This window comes from Rhincodon typus, chromosome 30 (genome assembly GCF_021869965.1).
Source record: "Rhincodon typus isolate 14 chromosome 30, sRhiTyp1.1, whole genome shotgun sequence".
Lineage (NCBI taxonomy): Eukaryota > Metazoa > Chordata > Chondrichthyes > Orectolobiformes > Rhincodontidae > Rhincodon > Rhincodon typus.
Window position 1 is genome coordinate 1,349,983 of NC_063361.1, and position 16,801 is coordinate 1,366,783.

Genomic DNA, 16,801 nt, shown 5'->3' on the forward strand with positions numbered 1-16,801 from the left:
GCCTTAGTTATCCCTTAAAATTTACATTCTCGATATACAGATACATCTTTTGTATTAGTCCTCTATTCCTTATCTGGAGCATGAATTTAAAATACTTAACATATTTCATGGATACACTCAGGCTTTTATTACAAGCCATCAGGTAATAGTTAAATTGTCTTGTCCCAGGATGAAGCACCCAACCTATGGATTGGACAGTGAATTTAACTGCAGGACAGCAGTGTTAGATATTTTCTAATCAACCTGTTCTGAGATGTTATGGCACACCTGTGGACCAGGTGGGACCTGAACCCAGAGAGAGGGACACTACCACTGCACTAGAAAAGCCCTAGGAGAGCAGGGTAAATCTAATTAATTAATCTGCATTCTTTGAGATCTCTGCTTTTCATTCAGAATGGCAAAATATTACAAGCTTTATATTATCAATCACATGAACTAAAATGAGGAGGGAACATTTTAACATTATTTTAACTACCTTCAAATAGTTACCTGGAACTCTACTAATTTAAATTTAATTTGGGCAGCACGGTGGCTCAGTGGTTAGCACTGCTGCCTCAGTGCCAGGAACCCAGGTTCGATCCAACCCTCCGGTGACCGTCTGTGTGGAGTTTGCACATTCTCTCTGTTTGCGTGGGTTTCGTCTGGGTGCTCTGGTTTCCTCCCACAGTCCAAAGATGTGCAGGCCAGCTGGATTGGCCATGCTAAATTGCTCAAGTGTTCAGGGATGTGTAGATTAGGGGGATGGGACTGGGTAGGATGCTCTGGGGTCAGTGTGGACTTGTTGGGCCGAAGATCCTGGTTCCACATGGTAGGGAATCTATGATAAAACAGCACTTAGGGCCCTTTCAAATCTAAAAGCACAACATCTTTTCCTCCACTGACTCCCAAAGGGTTCTTGAGTAGATTTGTAGTTTGGGTTGTGGATGTTGTCGTTAGTTCATTCGTCGAGCTGGTTCGTTAGTTCGCAGATGTTTCATTACCCTGCAGGGTAACATCATCAGTGCAGCCTTCAATGAAGCGCTGTTGTGTTTTCCCAAAATTAGCTAACAAAAGGTCTTACCTGTAATAAAGCAAACATCTCATTGGTGCAGTTGTCCAAGTTAATTCTTCTAACAGCCACCTGCTCACCAGTCCGCTTGTACCTCCCCAAGGTCACAGTCATAACGTCATTAAATCCTTTACCTGTACAAGAGACACAACCATTTCACTCTGGGAGCAAAAAGCAAAACTAGTAGAACTTCAGCTCAATAGTTTGCTGATTTCAAGACAGCATTTCATTCATTTTGTCCTCACTTGCACAGAAGAGCTATGCCTTTTTGCTTCTTTGGTAAATTGTCAATAGGCTGGCAGTGCTTCAGTTGAGGTCTCCAATTATTTTTGTTCTGTATTTGTTGGTTGATGTCAGGTTAACAATTATTTCATCGATGGAATCAAAATTCATTCAGGACTTGAATGAATAATCATTCCAGTGCAATGATGAAATGCTGCACTGTCAAAGTTGCTGCCCTCTAAGATAATTAAAGTATGGTTTTATTTAACTGTTCCAGCTAATGTTAACAATTATTTGTCACTATTTGAGGAGTAAGAAGCTTTCGTGGTATCCGCACCAAGATTCCTTCTTCAAATATGGAAATTAGATTAATTTATCTTTGACCTTATGTTGTTTGAGAGAACTTGCTGCAGACAAAATAGATACCAAGAATGCCACTAGCTCCGTGGGAAATGCAGGGGTCAGGTCTTCAGTGACCGAGAATTACAGAATCAAACCCCTCAGCTGAGAAATCTGTAGTTTTTGTGAAGGACAAGGCTCACTGGAGACCATAAACTTCACTTAAGAGTCTTCTCAAATTATTTATTTCAGTTTTAATTTCGAGATAAATTCCTGACCAGCTTAATCAACACAATGGCACAGGCTTCATCATCTCAAGCTCAACTTAATTTCTGCAGATTCCAATCAATCAGTCCTAGAATAATCCTGCAAAAGTTCACCAAACTGATTCCTTGGAAGACAGGTTTGTTTTAAGATGAGAGATTAGGTTGATTGGGCTTGTATTCACTGGAGTTTTGATGATTGAGGGGTTCTCATTGCAAAATAATATTCTAACATGGCTGGACAGACTGGATGGGGGGGATGATGTTTCTTATGGCTGAGGGATCCAGAACCAGGGCTTGTCGCTCAGAGGATGATGAACCTAAGAAATTCTCTATCATAGAAGGCTATAGAGGACAAGTCACTGACATTGAGATAGAAGATCAGCTATGATCATAACGAATGGCAAGGCAGGCTTGAGTAGCCAAATGCCTTCTCCTGCTCCTAGTTTCTACATTTCTAATCTTCTGTTCAGTTGGTAAAGAAAATCTGCAGCCTTGTGTGAATGGGTCTCAGTGATAGATCGCCAAATTAACAAACGAAGAAAGGATCAAGTTTCATTCTGTGAGCTGACTTATCAAGTGTTATGATCAGCTGGGATCAGAACCACCATTAACAGGAACAATTTCTATTCATAGAATATCTTTATAGTAAGAAAACATCTTGAAACAACTCGGAGTTTCACCAAATTTAACTTAACATTGAGCTGCAGGAATATTGCACAGCTTATCTAAAACAAAGGCCATACTGCTTGGTTATAAGGAGTGTTATAAAGATAGAAAGGAGGTATTTAGTTGCAGATGTTCAGAGAGAAAATTTTACAGCTTTAAGGTTTGGCAGCTGAAGGTACAGCTGCTAACAGAGCAATTAAAATCAGAGATGCTCAAGGAGGCGAGAAATGGAGTAGGTAAGTTATCTTGAAGGACTGTATGGCGAGGAGAAATTGCAGAGATAGGGAAGCATAAGGTTTGAAAGCAAGGATCAGAATTTTAAAGAGAGGTGTTGCTGAACAAATTGTTAACATAGGTCAAAAAACTAAGGGATGTGGTGTGAATTTTTATAAATACATTAAAGGGGGAAGTTAACCAGGGCTCATTAGGGACCGAAGGGGCAACCTGTGTGTGAAGCTGCAGGATATTGGAAGGGTGTTGAACAAATACTTCTCGTTGGTGTTCACTCTGGACGAGGAGAACATAGGTATGGAATTCAGGAAAAGGGGCTGTGAGAAACTTGCACAGTCTGACATAGGAAATGGCAAGGTACTAAAAACAGACAAATCCCCCGGCCTGGACAAATTGCATCCCAGGCTGCCGTGGGAGGTGAGGCAGGAAATTGCAGGAGCTCTGACACAAATTTTTAATTCCTGTCTGGCCATGGGTGAAATGCCAGAGGACTGGAAGACAGCAAATACGGCTCCACGTTTTAAGAAGAGTGGTAGAGATGAACCAGGAAATTAGAGACCAGTGAGTCTTACATCAGTGGTGGGGAAACTATTGGAGAAAATTCTGAAGGAGCGATTTAATACCCATTTGGAAAGGTATGGGTTCATTAGGGATAGTTAGCATGGCTTTGTCAGAGGAAGACCATGCTTAACAAATTTGTTAGAATTTTTTGAAAATGTGCTCAAATGTGTGGATGAGGGACGTTCAGTTGATGTAGTTTATGTGGATTTTAGCAAAGCTTTTGACAAGGTCCCACATGGGAGACTGATTAAGAAAGTTAAAGAACATGGAATTGAGGGAAAATAGCAAGATGGATCAGAAACTGGCATCCAGAGGTAATACTACAAGGATCAGTACTGGGGCCCTTATTGTTTGTTATATACATAAATGATATAGATGAAAACGTCCAGGGCATGTTCAGCAAATTTGCAGATGACACAAAGGTTGGTAGAGTGGTTAATAGTGAAGATGATGGCTGTAGGTTAGAGGAAGACATAGATGGGGTGGTCAGATGAGCAGAACAGTGGCAGATGGTACTTAACCTCGTTAAGTCTGAAGGGATGCAATCTGGAAGAAACAACAAGATAAAGGAGTATTTAATGAAGGGCAGGACACTGGGTAGCTTAGAGGAACAACAGTGATCTTAGGGCAATTATTTACAGATCCCTGAAGTTAGCACAGCACGTGAATAGGATAGTTTATGGCAGCACATGGGACACTTGCTTTCATCAGTCGTGGCACAGAGTATAAGAGCAAGGTGGTAATGTTGGAGTTGTACAGAGCCTTGGTCAGGCTTCAGCTGGAGTACTGTGTGCAGTTTTGGTTGCCTGATTACAGGAAAGATGTGACAGCACTGGCGTGGGTACACAGTAGGTTCACCAGGATGTTACCTGGATGGAGATTGATCTATAAGAGATTAGATAGGCTTGGATTGCTTTCTTTAGAGCAGAGAAGACTGAGGTGGCACACAATTGAGGTGTATAAGATTGAGAGGTATGGACAGGGTGCATGGAGAGCAGCTGTTCCCTTTGGTTGAGGAGTCAATCAAAAGAGGACATAGTTTTAAGGTAAGGGGCAGGAGATTCAGAGGGGAAAAAGTTTTTTCACTCTGTGGGTGGTGGGAATCTGTCTGGGAAGGTGGTGGAGTCTGGAAATCTTACAACCTTTAAAAAAATTTGGATGAACACTTCAAATATCATGACATTCAAGGATATGGGACAAGTGCAGGAAATTGGGATTCACGCACTTTGGTAGTTATGTCGGTGCAGACTCAACAAGCCCAAAGGGCCTTTTCTGTGCTGTATGAATCTATGAATGAGACTTGGGGTGAATTAGGACATGTGAAGCAGAAAATTTTACAGAGAATAAAATATAGGTGGTTAGCCAGCAGCATATTGGAAAGAGCAAGTCAAGGCATAAATGAGGGTTTCAACAGACGAGTTGAAACAACAGCAGGGTCAGAAATAGATTATATTAACTTACGCAAATATGCAGTTGGAAACTCATTACAGAATTAAATATTAAAAGGTCGTGCACAATCTGGTTCATCCTGTGACAACTGCCAAAGAGAAGGTTGGAATCACGGCTCAGGAATAAAGTTGTGATTGGATCCAAAGACAATGGAGAAAATATTTGCTTAGCCAATTTCTCAATGGCAGAAAAGCAGCCTGTTAGCTTAGAGACAGCTGCAGGGGTTGACAGAACTGGTGGTGATGAGATGGAAGCCTATTAGCGACTATGTGTACATACTATGGCCATAATTTAGGACACCTTCACAAATGGAACCATCTCCAAGTCCAGTCTATCAAAGATTTCAAGTACTAACAAAAATCTTGTTCAGTCTCGGTCTTTCACCTTTGCCACATGAACTACATTATTTGTTAGAGAAGGGACACCATCATGATCTGTTCACGTTAATCAAATGCACAATGAATGTCAGGGTTATCCTCCTATTTTGATGCGGGAATTAACTTTACTGCCTAGTGTTCAAACAAATTTGTTCATAGTCTTTTTTTTTTAAAAACAGCGTGCCTTGTTTTTAAATTATCAATGATAAATATAGTGCTTTGTTAATTCAGATGTGCCAGTCACTTTATCAGGGTCACTTTTCAGTACTGGGGAGGAGGGGGAAGGAAAGGGACAATCGCGCTTTCCAATCATCAAGCCCATTTTTGGATTGTTGGAGTCCACTTCATTCCTGCCTCACCCAGTCTCAATGTCCTAGATGGTACAGATACGCTAAATTTTCTGTGATTAACATGTTACAGACAATCATCAGTTAGAGTGTTGATCTGGCTGGAAGAATGCACCAAATAGCTTTAAATGCTTGGAGACCACAAACCTAAAACTCTCATAATGAGCTCCTGTATGCTGACAGTAAATGAGTCAATGCCAATTACATCACTGGGCTGGCGTGAAAATTAAGACACATCAACACATGACCCGCAAACAAAAAAAAACACAGGCAAGTTACACAAATGCATACAAACGCATGTGTGCACATAATTATTACCTATTGCAGTCAGCAACTCATACGAATTACTGTCTGCTGGGAAGTGGTTCACGGTATCCCAGCTCTGGGGAGATGTACTATTTTCTGATGGGTGTTCATCTGGCTGAGGGAGGAAAGAAACAGAACATGGATATTGTAGCAGACTGGTGAATGAACAGCTTCAGTCTTATCAGTAATAAGACAAGCTGCCAGCTAGAGGTTCAGTTGAGCCATTCAATTCAATTGGCACATCTCCACAGCTCTACAAATTGTTAATTCAGCCTTTTTTTTGTGATAAAGACTGTTCACTCTGTCCAATTCATGTCCCCTTCAAGATCACTGTACTAATAATAGTATTCAAAACAACAAAATCAATCCCACAATAAATATCTCAGAAACCAGCCACATTTTCTCCATTGCCGTTAGATGGTTCCATCAGCTGGTGTTGCATAATATATAGATATTTAATATCAGAGCAGAACACAACAAGCAGAAACTTAAAAAAATCAACAGCAGCAATTGGGACTGAGATTAGGAGGTTAAAATTCCAATTAACTGTCAACAGCAAGCAGGAATAAGGAAGGTAAGCTGATAAGAAAAGCATCTGCAGACACAGATAACACAAAGGCAACAATTTCAATGCGATCAGTAATCACAGAAACAAAGTAACATAGCACAGGAGACAGCCAGTCTATTTTGAAGCACAATCCAGTTAGTTCTACTCCTTTGTTCTTTCTCCGTTCATTACAACGTTTTCTCATAGCATTTATCCAACTGCATTTGAAAATTGTTATTAAAATCTATTTCCACCATTCTAATGGGAAGCACACTGCAAATCCTATAGTTCTTCCTCATATTTCCTCAATATCAATTTTCAATCATCTTAAATCTGTGCTTCTGGTTAGCGACTCTTCATCCGTTTTTACCTATTGTCTTAGTCCTTACTGATTTTAAATTACATCAGCTCTTAGCCTTCACTGGTATAAAGGAAAACAGCCTCATCTTCTCCAGTTTATCCATGTATCTATAACACCTCACCTCACCATACTAATCTCTTCTATACTCTCTAACCTTCACATCCTTTCTGAAATGTGGTGCCCAGAATTGCACTTGATACTTTGGCTCCAGTTATAAACTTTTTTTAAAAATACAGATTTAACACAACCTCTAGGTTTTTCTACTCTATGCCTCATTTATAATACTCAGGATGCCTTAGGCTCTACTAACTTTTGCAAATCTTTCCTGTCATTTTCATGAACAAAGACCTAAAACACCCCTTTCTGCACCTCCTATAAAATTCTATAATTAAAAATGCATTTTTCCTCTTCATTCTTGCTCCAAAAATGCCTTACACATGTAATAAATTTCATCTACTGTGCTTCGGTACATTTACAGCCCATTGAAGTCTATTACTATATTTCTTTCTGTTTACTATATTTCCAAGGTTGTGCTCCCTACCCGAAATGTGTACTAAAAATAGCAGCAGTCCTCATGCCCAATATTTGGCTACATCTGTGAAACCCACAATCTTTTAATCTGACAGAAAAGGAGCCGGGCACCATGACTTGGTTTTCCGATGTCGTTGTCAACTTTGCACCCATGTTGTTACCACCACTTTTATTCCAGGAGTTTCACTTTTGCTAACAGTGGCTTTTGAAAGAACATCATCATGGGGGAAAGGTAACTGAGATTGGAAGTATAATTACTTATATTTTGGAGACAAAAAAGGACTGCACAGTTAGGGCAAGAGGCTGGATAGGTTGATTGGCTAGAAAGTTACGCTGTCTGGGCCCCAATAGTGATTTCATAGAATTTTATACAGCTCAAAAAGAGATCCCTGCAAGAGAAACTCAGCCAGCACCATTCCCCCACCCTTTCTCAGTAGTCTTATCATCTTTATCAATTCACATAATTACCATAAATATCAACATAAAAATTAATTTTTGAAGTCATTTTGTGATGTGGAAAAAAAGCCATTATATTGAAATGGCATTAATTCATTGAATAAATTAATGCTACTAAGACACCTTTAACTACAATAAAAACATTGTCAAACTCAATGAATCAATTGTCAACAGCATCCAACAGATGAAAATTCATTGAGTCTATTTGGTTGTGGTATCATTGTAAGGATCTGTCTCGGGACGAGATGTGTTGCTTTTGCTTTCAAAATCATCCATCCACGGCAAATCATCCTCTCCAGCACCAAATTGGAACTTCCCCCTCTTTGGACGATTAAATGACAGTTGGTGTAAATAATCACACTGTACAACTTGATTATAAAACCTCATCAAGAATGGCACTTTTTTTTTTAAATAACATATTTCCACTTGTCAAAGGTTTTTCATTCTATTCCATTCAGGATCCTTAAATGACTTGTTGAGACACTTCACATGAACAGTTGGGAGAAGGCATATCCACAGTAAGGTACAACTTAAGTGAGAGAAATATACAGGAAATTTAGTGCACTGTCAGAAATGAACTAGTGAAGCCTTTCCTTTTATTATTTCTAAGTTTAGTAGTCTAGTTAAAAGGTAATAAGGGACAGTTGTCACTCAATCACCTGAAGCCTGAATAGAGCCACAGCAGATGGTGACTACTACTGAAGTTTAAAAAGTGAGCTACTTCAGTTCACCCCAGTTCTATCTATGATGTGGAGGTGCCGGTGTTGAATTGGGGGGGACAAGGTCAGAAATCACACAACACCAGGTTATAGTCCAACAGATTTATTTGAAATCACAAGCTTTCAGAGCTTCGCTCCTTCTTCAGGTGTTAATGAGAGAGATAGTATCTGACACAGAATTTGCAAGCAAAAGATCAAAGGGCAACACCACTGATGAGGATGCATTAAACAAACCTAAGATGCTGTTAAATCTTTAATCAGTTAGAATGTTTTAATTCATTAATATGTATATGCAATCCCCGAATTCCTTTCAAGTCACTGCCCTGGAGAGAACTAAAGGTTTTATCAGTGTAAAGTAGAGGTGACATTTTAGGTCAGACAATGCATGTTAGGTAAGAGGCCTTGTCGAGAATCTGTGTGATTTGGTTGTGAGTCAGACTGGTTTTATTTCTAAGATAGGAATTTATAAAATGCTACACTGACTGACCACCTATAGATTGTGGGCTTTTTGAACAAAATAGAATGCATCTGCAAATACAAATTCACCCCATAGATTTTTGTGCCAGAGTGCATGCATGACAGAGCATGAGCGTGAGCGTACATATGTTTGTGGGGGGGGGGGGAGAAGAGGGCAAAACACGAACGTGTGTCCGTGTGCGCACGCGTGTCTGTCTAAGTATGGGTGCGGTTTTTAACGATCCATCAGTATGCTTTGTGAGAAGTTGAGAGAATGCACTTCCAGTGTGGTACAGTCCAAATAAGTGAGAGATACTAGACGTGTAGAGCTCAGTGCAAGTTCAGTGCACAGGGGAAAGCAGTGCTTTTTGTATTTCTGTTTGTAGTAAGGTCGTTTTTCTGGATTTATAGTCTGTGAGGCTATATTTTTCAGCTTCAACTGAGCAGAGAGAAGGGAATCCCAGTCTGCCAATTGGGAAAGCAAATCAAAACAGTGACACCATAGGAAAGTGATGTGTTGATTCATTTGTGATTTTAAAAGGTGTATATTTTTTGGAAGGGATTAACAGAGAAACAGGAATAAATGAAAGGCAGGGCCAATATAATAATGGAATATATGGAAGCAGGAAAAATCCAACCCAGCCAATTACTACCCCATTGGTCTACTCTCATTCATCACTAAAGTGATGGAAGGTGTCATCAACAGTGCTTTCAAGCAATTCCTGCTCAGCCACATTCCACCAGGGCCACTCAGCTCCTAATCTCATTACAGCCTTGGTTCAAACATGGACAAACAGCAGAATTCCAGAGGTGAGATGAGAATGACAGCCCTTGACATTAAGGCTGCATTTGACCAAGCATGGTATCAAAGAGCCCTAGCAAAACTGGAATCAATGGGTATCAGGGGGCAAAATCGCCGATGGTTGGAGTCATACCTGACACATAGGAAGATGGCCGTGGATGTTGGAAGTCAATCATCCCAGCTTTAGAACATCTCTACAGGAGTTCCTCAGGGTAGTGCTCTGGACTCAACCATCTTCAGCTGCTTCATCAATTACCTTCTTTCTATCCTAAAGGTCAGAAGTGGGGATATTCGCCAATGATTGCACAATGTACAGCACCATTCCTGACTCTTCAGACACTGAAGCAGTCCACGCTCAAATGCAGCACCTGGATAATATCCAGGTTTGGGCTGACCAGTGGCAAATAACATTCACTCCACACAAATGCCAGGCTACGAACATCACCAATAAGAGACAATCTAACCACTGCCCCTTGGCATTCAATGGCGTTACCATCACTGAATCCCCCACTGTCAGCATCCTGCCAAGGGGGCTGTGCTCCGAAAGCTTGTGATTTCAAATAAACCATTTGGTGTCATGTGACTTCTGAGTTTGAACATCCTGGGGGTTATCAATGACCAGAAACTCCACTGGACTCACCACATAAACACAGTGGCTACAAGACCAGGTCAGAGGCCAGAAATACTGCGGTGAGTAACTCACCTCCTGACTCCCTGAAGTCTGTCCACCATCTACAAGGCACAAGTCAGGAGTGTGATGGAATACTCCCCACTTGCCTGGATGAGTGCAATCTCAACAACACTCAAGAAGCTTGACACCATCTAGAACAAAGCAGCCCACTTGATTGGTACTACATCCACAAGCATCCACTTCCTCCACCACTGATGTTCAGTAGCAGCAGTGTGTACTATCTACAAGATGCACTGCAGAAATTCACCAAAGATCTTCAGACAGCATCTTCCAAACACATGACCACTATCATCTCGAAAGACAAGGGCAGTAGATACCTGGGAACACCGCCACCTTCAAGTTCCTCTCCAGACCACTCACCATCCTGACTTGAAATATATCTCAAGAAGGAAAATCAATGACTCTTTCAGCAAACTATGAACAGGGATCACTGAACTGGTTCTCGGTCTTTTGCTCCAATATACCTATGTTTCTTTTCCTGTGAGCCTGGCTGGACATGTGTGAAAAGAAGATTAGGGTTACGGTTTTAACTATTAATTATAGGTTGACAGTTCATAATTGTTTCTGTAGTTAGAATCCATTTAGCTGTAATAAATATTAACTCTCGTTAAGTATAGAAACCTGGTCTGTGCTTTCTGTCAAACTGGATTAAAAAATTAGAGGATTTTGTATATTTTTGTAAGACCTTAAACTTAATTGATGACTTCTGGGATAGAGGGGCTTCAATTCCAGTGCACTGCCCCAGACAGGCATAACGTTAGTACTAGCTGTAAATCCGGAAGTGCAAAGCAGAGACTACCTAGTAACATTACAATCACAAGGGAAACAGTCGGAAACAAATTTTGATGGAGCTGTGGGTTGACAAATCTCCAAGCCCAGATAGATTTTAGGGAAGGTAGAATGAAATTTCCAGTTGTTAATTAAAATGGAATGGGTTACTAAATATTGAATCCCTGGTTTACAAAACAGATCTTAAAAAGATCAGTGTTATTCTCCATGACTTCACAGTGCACCCGTTTTAATGCCTTTATCACAGATCACAGTGACCTAGAGCAACTACCTGCAGTTCCTTGGTCCAATTTGGAACTGTCAGGGGCTTGGCTGTCCCTTAACCACAATTAATACCCTTTATCTTGAGCTAAATGCTCTGCTAAAAGGCAACAGCGCATTAAAAGGGGTCTCAAACTGTTAAAACATGCTTAATTATTAATACAGCAAATCTGTTCCCAAGCAATGGACTGGAATCTCACTTTTCTTTTCTGGAGCTAAGGGGGCTTGATGTGTCTTTCAGTTACCATTTCAGTCCCAACTTGAACAGCTAAGCATTTTCAGTCTGGCAGCCAATGATAGAGCAGCCTTCGTTCAAAGAACAATCAGTAAAAAGAAACACAAACGAGCATGAGACATGTCTCACTTGGCCAAAACAGCACACACAGAGACACTGGAATATTTGGGCCTTGCAGTCAACACCAGGCTTTGGCTCTTTAAAATCTTCATCAAGTACAGGAGTAGAAATATACCTAATTTCTGGGATCAGGACCCAGAGAAATGGTTACCGGACCGGAAACATTAACTCTGATATTTTTTTCCTTCACAGATGCTGCCAGACCTGCTGAGCTTTCTCAGAAACTTCTGTTTTTGTTGAGGTTGGTTGGCTCGCCAAGCTGGTTTCTTGTATCGCAGACGTTTCATTACCTTGCTGGGTAACATCCTCAGTGCAGCCTCTGATTCTGTTTTTGTTCCTAATTTCTGGGCCTTCATCCTCACTGGTGTGTATAAAGGAACACCTGATCTTAACCATTTCCCATAAAACCACAGAAAAGCTATGGCATGGAATAGGCCATTCAGCCATCATGACTGCATGCGTTAATAAACTGGCCAACTATTCTATTTCCACTTTCCACCTAGACTGTAATCTTGAAAGTTACAGTGCTTCAGGGACAGATCCACCTTCCTTTTAAATGAGTTGATGGTTTCTTTCTCAACCCCAAAAACTGGTAGAAATATTCTAAAATCTACCACACACTGGGTGAAAAAAATGTTCCCTCACGTGCCCTCTAATCCTTCTACTCATTGCCTTAAATCTGTGCCCCTTGGTAATTAACTTCTCTGAAATGGAAAACAGACTTCCTTTTCCATTCTAAGCCCCTTAGTCATTCTGTACTCTTCAGCTACGTCAACCCTAAGCTAATTTGTGCTTTCCTCACTGATGCAATTTTCAAACCTTGCAACTTTCTTGAAAATCGTTAAGACTGAACAGAAACACATCATTTCCCTCAACTTCTGCTCTGCCATTCAATAAGATCATATCTGATTGATAGTGTTCAACTCCACTTTCCTGCCCTTGCTTTGTAACTCTCAATTTCCCTCCTGATTAAAATTTTACCCTGCCTTGAATTTAATCAGAAACCCAGCATTTATAGAGCTTTGTGCTAACAGAGATTGCCACAGATTAACTACACTCAGAAGAAATTCCACGAAGCATGCCATTAATAAAAAAGCCTACACGAACAGCACCAGAAAGAGACTACATGCCCCGACACACTCATCACACTACCCTATATCAGAAACACGTCAGAACTCACCACAAGACTCCTACGACCACTGGGCATCACAGCGGCACACAAGCCCACGTCAAACCTACGACAACTGCTCACCCGAACCAAGGACCCACTGCCCGCTAAGGACAGGACCAATGTCATCTACAAGATCCCCTGCAGAGACTGCGAGAAACACTACAAACAGGAAGGAAACTAACAATAAGAGTACATGAACACCAACAAGCTACAAAAAGACACGACCAATACGCATTCATCTCAATCCACACGGACAAGGAGAACCACCACTTCGACTGGGACAACACCAAAATCCTGGGACAGGCAAGGCAGAGACAGGCACGAGAATTTCTAGAAGCATGGCACTCCATGAAGCATGCTATTAATAAACACATTGAACTCGACCCCATATACATTCCATTTGGGGCAGCACGGTGGCTCAGTGGTTAGCACTGCTGCCTCACAGCGCCAGGGACTCGGGTTCAATTCCACCCTCGGGCGACTGTGCAAACTCCACACAGACATTCTCCCCGTGTCTGCATGGGTTTCCTCCGGGTGCTCCGGTTTCCTCCCACAGTCCAAAGATGTGCAGGTTAGGTGGATTGGCCATGCTAAATTGCCCATAGGGATGTGTAGATTAGGTGGGTTATAGGGGATGGGTCTGGGTGGGATGCTCAGAGGTTTGGTGTGGACTTGTTGGGCCAAAGGGCCCAGTTCCACACTGTAGGGATTCTATGATTCGAAGGAAAACCGGAAGTGAGGCAATCCATCTCAACGGACCCCAGAGTTTAAAAAACCAGGCAGAAAAACACACCGACGCTTCATCGGAGACTGCACTGAGGTTGTTACCAAGCATGGTAACGAAACATCTGCAAAACAAGAAACCAGCTTGGCGAGCCAACCAACCTCAACGCCCACAACCCGAGCTACAAATCTACTCCAAAACCTTAAATTCCTTCTCATCCGTGTCTGGAATGGGTGACTCCTTATTCTTAGATTATGTCCTCTGGTCCTGGACTCTCCCATAACGGCGGGGTCGACCGCTCCACAAGTCCTTTAAGTTCTCTGTATGTCTCAATAAAGTTGCCCTTCATTTTTCAAAAATTCCCAACGAATACGAGATCAGTCTCTCCTCATAAGGCAATGCCTTCAAACCTGAGACCAACTTTGTGAACGTTCTCTGGACCACCTATAATGCGTGTATATCTTCCTTAAATATGGTCAAAAGTCACATGACACCAGGTTATAGCCCAACAGGTTTATTTGCAGACACAAGTTTTCGGAGTTTCAGTCCTTCTTCAGTTGTCAGTGAGAGGGGTAGCATCAGACACAGAATTTATAAGCAGAAGACATGATCCGGATCTTTGGGTAAACGTCCTCAGAGGCGGACTTCAGGGTACACAAAGCAGAGTTGCCGAGCAGAGGCTGATAGCTAAGCTCTGTACCCATGAGGAGGACCTCAACCGGGATCTTGGGTTCATGTCGCACTACAGGTGACCCCACCACACTATACATATACACACACACACACACACACACACACACACACTCACTCACTCTCCCTCACACGTGCGCGCGTACACACACACACCCCCCTAAGGGGTTAAGTTTGCATTTGCAGATACATTCTATTTTGTTCAAAAAGCATACAATTTATGGACAGACAATGTGACATTTTATAAATTCCTACTTTAGAAGTAAAACCAATCTGACTCCAAGTTGATACACAGAACAAGGCCTCACACCTAAACGGATTGTCTGACCTGGGGTATCACCTCTGGTTCACTGATGGAACTTATAAAACCATTAGTTATCCCAGGGCAGTGACTTGAAAGAAATTAAGGATTAATATGCAAATTCCATTCTAAATGATTAGAGATTAAAGATCTAACAGCTATTTTAGGTTTATTCAACACTGCATCAATTCTATGATCCTTTGATCTTCTGCTTATAACTTGTGTCAATGCCACCTCTCTCACTGACACCTGAAGGTCTGAGACTCCAAAAGCTTGTGTCTGCAAATAAACCTGTTCGACTATAACCTGATATCACGTGATTTTTGACCCAGTCCAACACCGGAACTCCACATCATGGTTTCTTTAAATATGGCGACCAAAACTGTTTACAGTATTTCACATGTGGTCTAAGTGTACCTTGTATAGTTTATTGAAACTTCCTTATTTTTACATTCAATTCCCCTTGAAATAAAGCAAGCAACATTCCTTTTCCCTACCCTGTTACCTGATCTTGTATGCTAGCATTTTGCAATTTATGCACAAGGACTTTCATATCCGTGTTTCTTCCATATCCACTCTTTCTCCATTTAGTTAACGTTCAGCTCCTCTATTCTCCACATTATATTCCATTTGACAAGTGTTTGTACATCTGCTTAACCTCTCGGTATCTCTGTGCAAATGATTTGTGTCACCTCCACCACTTGTCTGCTCACCTACTTTTTGTGTCATTCATAAACTGGACTATAGTACTTTCACCTCCTTCACTCACGTCACCTAAATATGTTGTAAATATATTGTGACCTAGGCACGGATCCCAGTTGCACGAATTGCAGATTTTCGTTTTCAAAATGCCTTCTGCTTATCCCAACTCTTTCTATTAATTAGCTAATCCTCCATCCTTGCTAGCATAGGTCGGAAATCACATGACACCAGGTTATAGTTGAACAGGTTTACTTGAAAACACAAGCTTTCGGAGCGTCACTCCTTCACTTGGTGTCGTGTGGTTTCTGACCTTGTCCATCCCAGTCCAACACCAGCACCACCACATCATGCTAGCACATGACTTCCAAAACCATGGGTCTTTTTAAATAGCTTACATCATCCACAAGATCAGATTGAAAGACAGAGAATTATTTTGTTATTCCACGCACCTTTTTAAAATAATGGCACAATATTTGCAGACCTCCAATCCTTTGGTATATTGCTTACCAATAGCAGCTTCTTTAGCCAAGCACATGGTTTTATTCTCTTAACTCCCTTTAGTTTAGAAATTTGGGAAATCGGCTATCAGTTTCTCCATGTACCTGATTACATTTCACCTCCACTGTCAAATGCAGTAATTTCTGAGGCAAAGACAAACCACAAATAATACTGGAAAATTGCTGAACTCATGAATGACAGCACTACATAATTAACTCAAAAGCCATGCAGCAGACACACTGCACAGACACTGCATTACATACAATGCACATATTTCCAAGCATCATCCAGGGACCTCCCCTCATTTGGTTAAAGTAGGATTAACCCAAGACTGATGTTGCCCCGGTAGTTGCAATTTTGGCAGGTCCTGTTTACATTTAAACTTGTGCAAGGTTCTATGGGGCTGTGTATTCACATCCAGTAATTTACAATTCTGAGGAGGGGAGGTAAAATACAGATGGTTTAAAATGGATGATTGAAGGGGTGGGGAAGAGAAAACAGTGAGGAACATGTTGCGTTGCTATTCGTACACAGTTTCGCTCATTAACAGGAGTTTGAATCCAGTTTGTAAATTATCTTTCTGATCTCAAATTGCCATGAGAATAAGGATAACATTGCTCCAAAGCAGCTTAGCCATGGAGCAGCAGTGAGGGTCTCTACACAGATGTTTGTACATAGGTTGCTGTATCCTCCCAAATTGTGGCATACAATATTAAATGTTAACCTGCAACTTGAAATGCAACTTAACGAGAAACGGTCATATTTTCCCATAGTTAAGTCAACGCTATACAGCAAAGGTCAGATCTTGATTTAATGGATTTTGAAGTTTGTTCGATATTAAGCAATTTTCCTGCTACACTGTGATACACATGTCACCTTCCCCACCACCCTCAGTTTGTTTTCATTCACTTGTGGGAAGTGAGCATCAATGGCTG

General features: G+C 41.2%; 2 protein-coding genes across 2 annotated transcripts in view; one reads left to right on the top strand and one right to left on the bottom strand.

The window, feature by feature from the left end:
• The window catches only part of ddx42 (DEAD (Asp-Glu-Ala-Asp) box helicase 42), a 262,098-nt gene that overhangs the window by 145,918 nt on the left and 99,379 nt on the right, over window positions 1-16,801 (top strand). The gene's annotated exons all lie outside the window — the stretch shown is intronic.
• The window catches only part of strada (STE20 related adaptor alpha), a 90,679-nt gene that overhangs the window by 43,101 nt on the left and 30,777 nt on the right, over window positions 1-16,801 (bottom strand). Inside the window, exons 5-6 of the mRNA XM_048614689.1 lie at window positions 5,825-5,927; window positions 1,049-1,182 (exon numbers count right to left, since the gene is read on the bottom strand). Of these exons, the coding sequence (XP_048470646.1) occupies window positions 1,049-1,182; window positions 5,825-5,927 (237 nt within the window). The remainder of the gene's footprint in view (window positions 1-1,048; window positions 1,183-5,824; window positions 5,928-16,801) is intronic.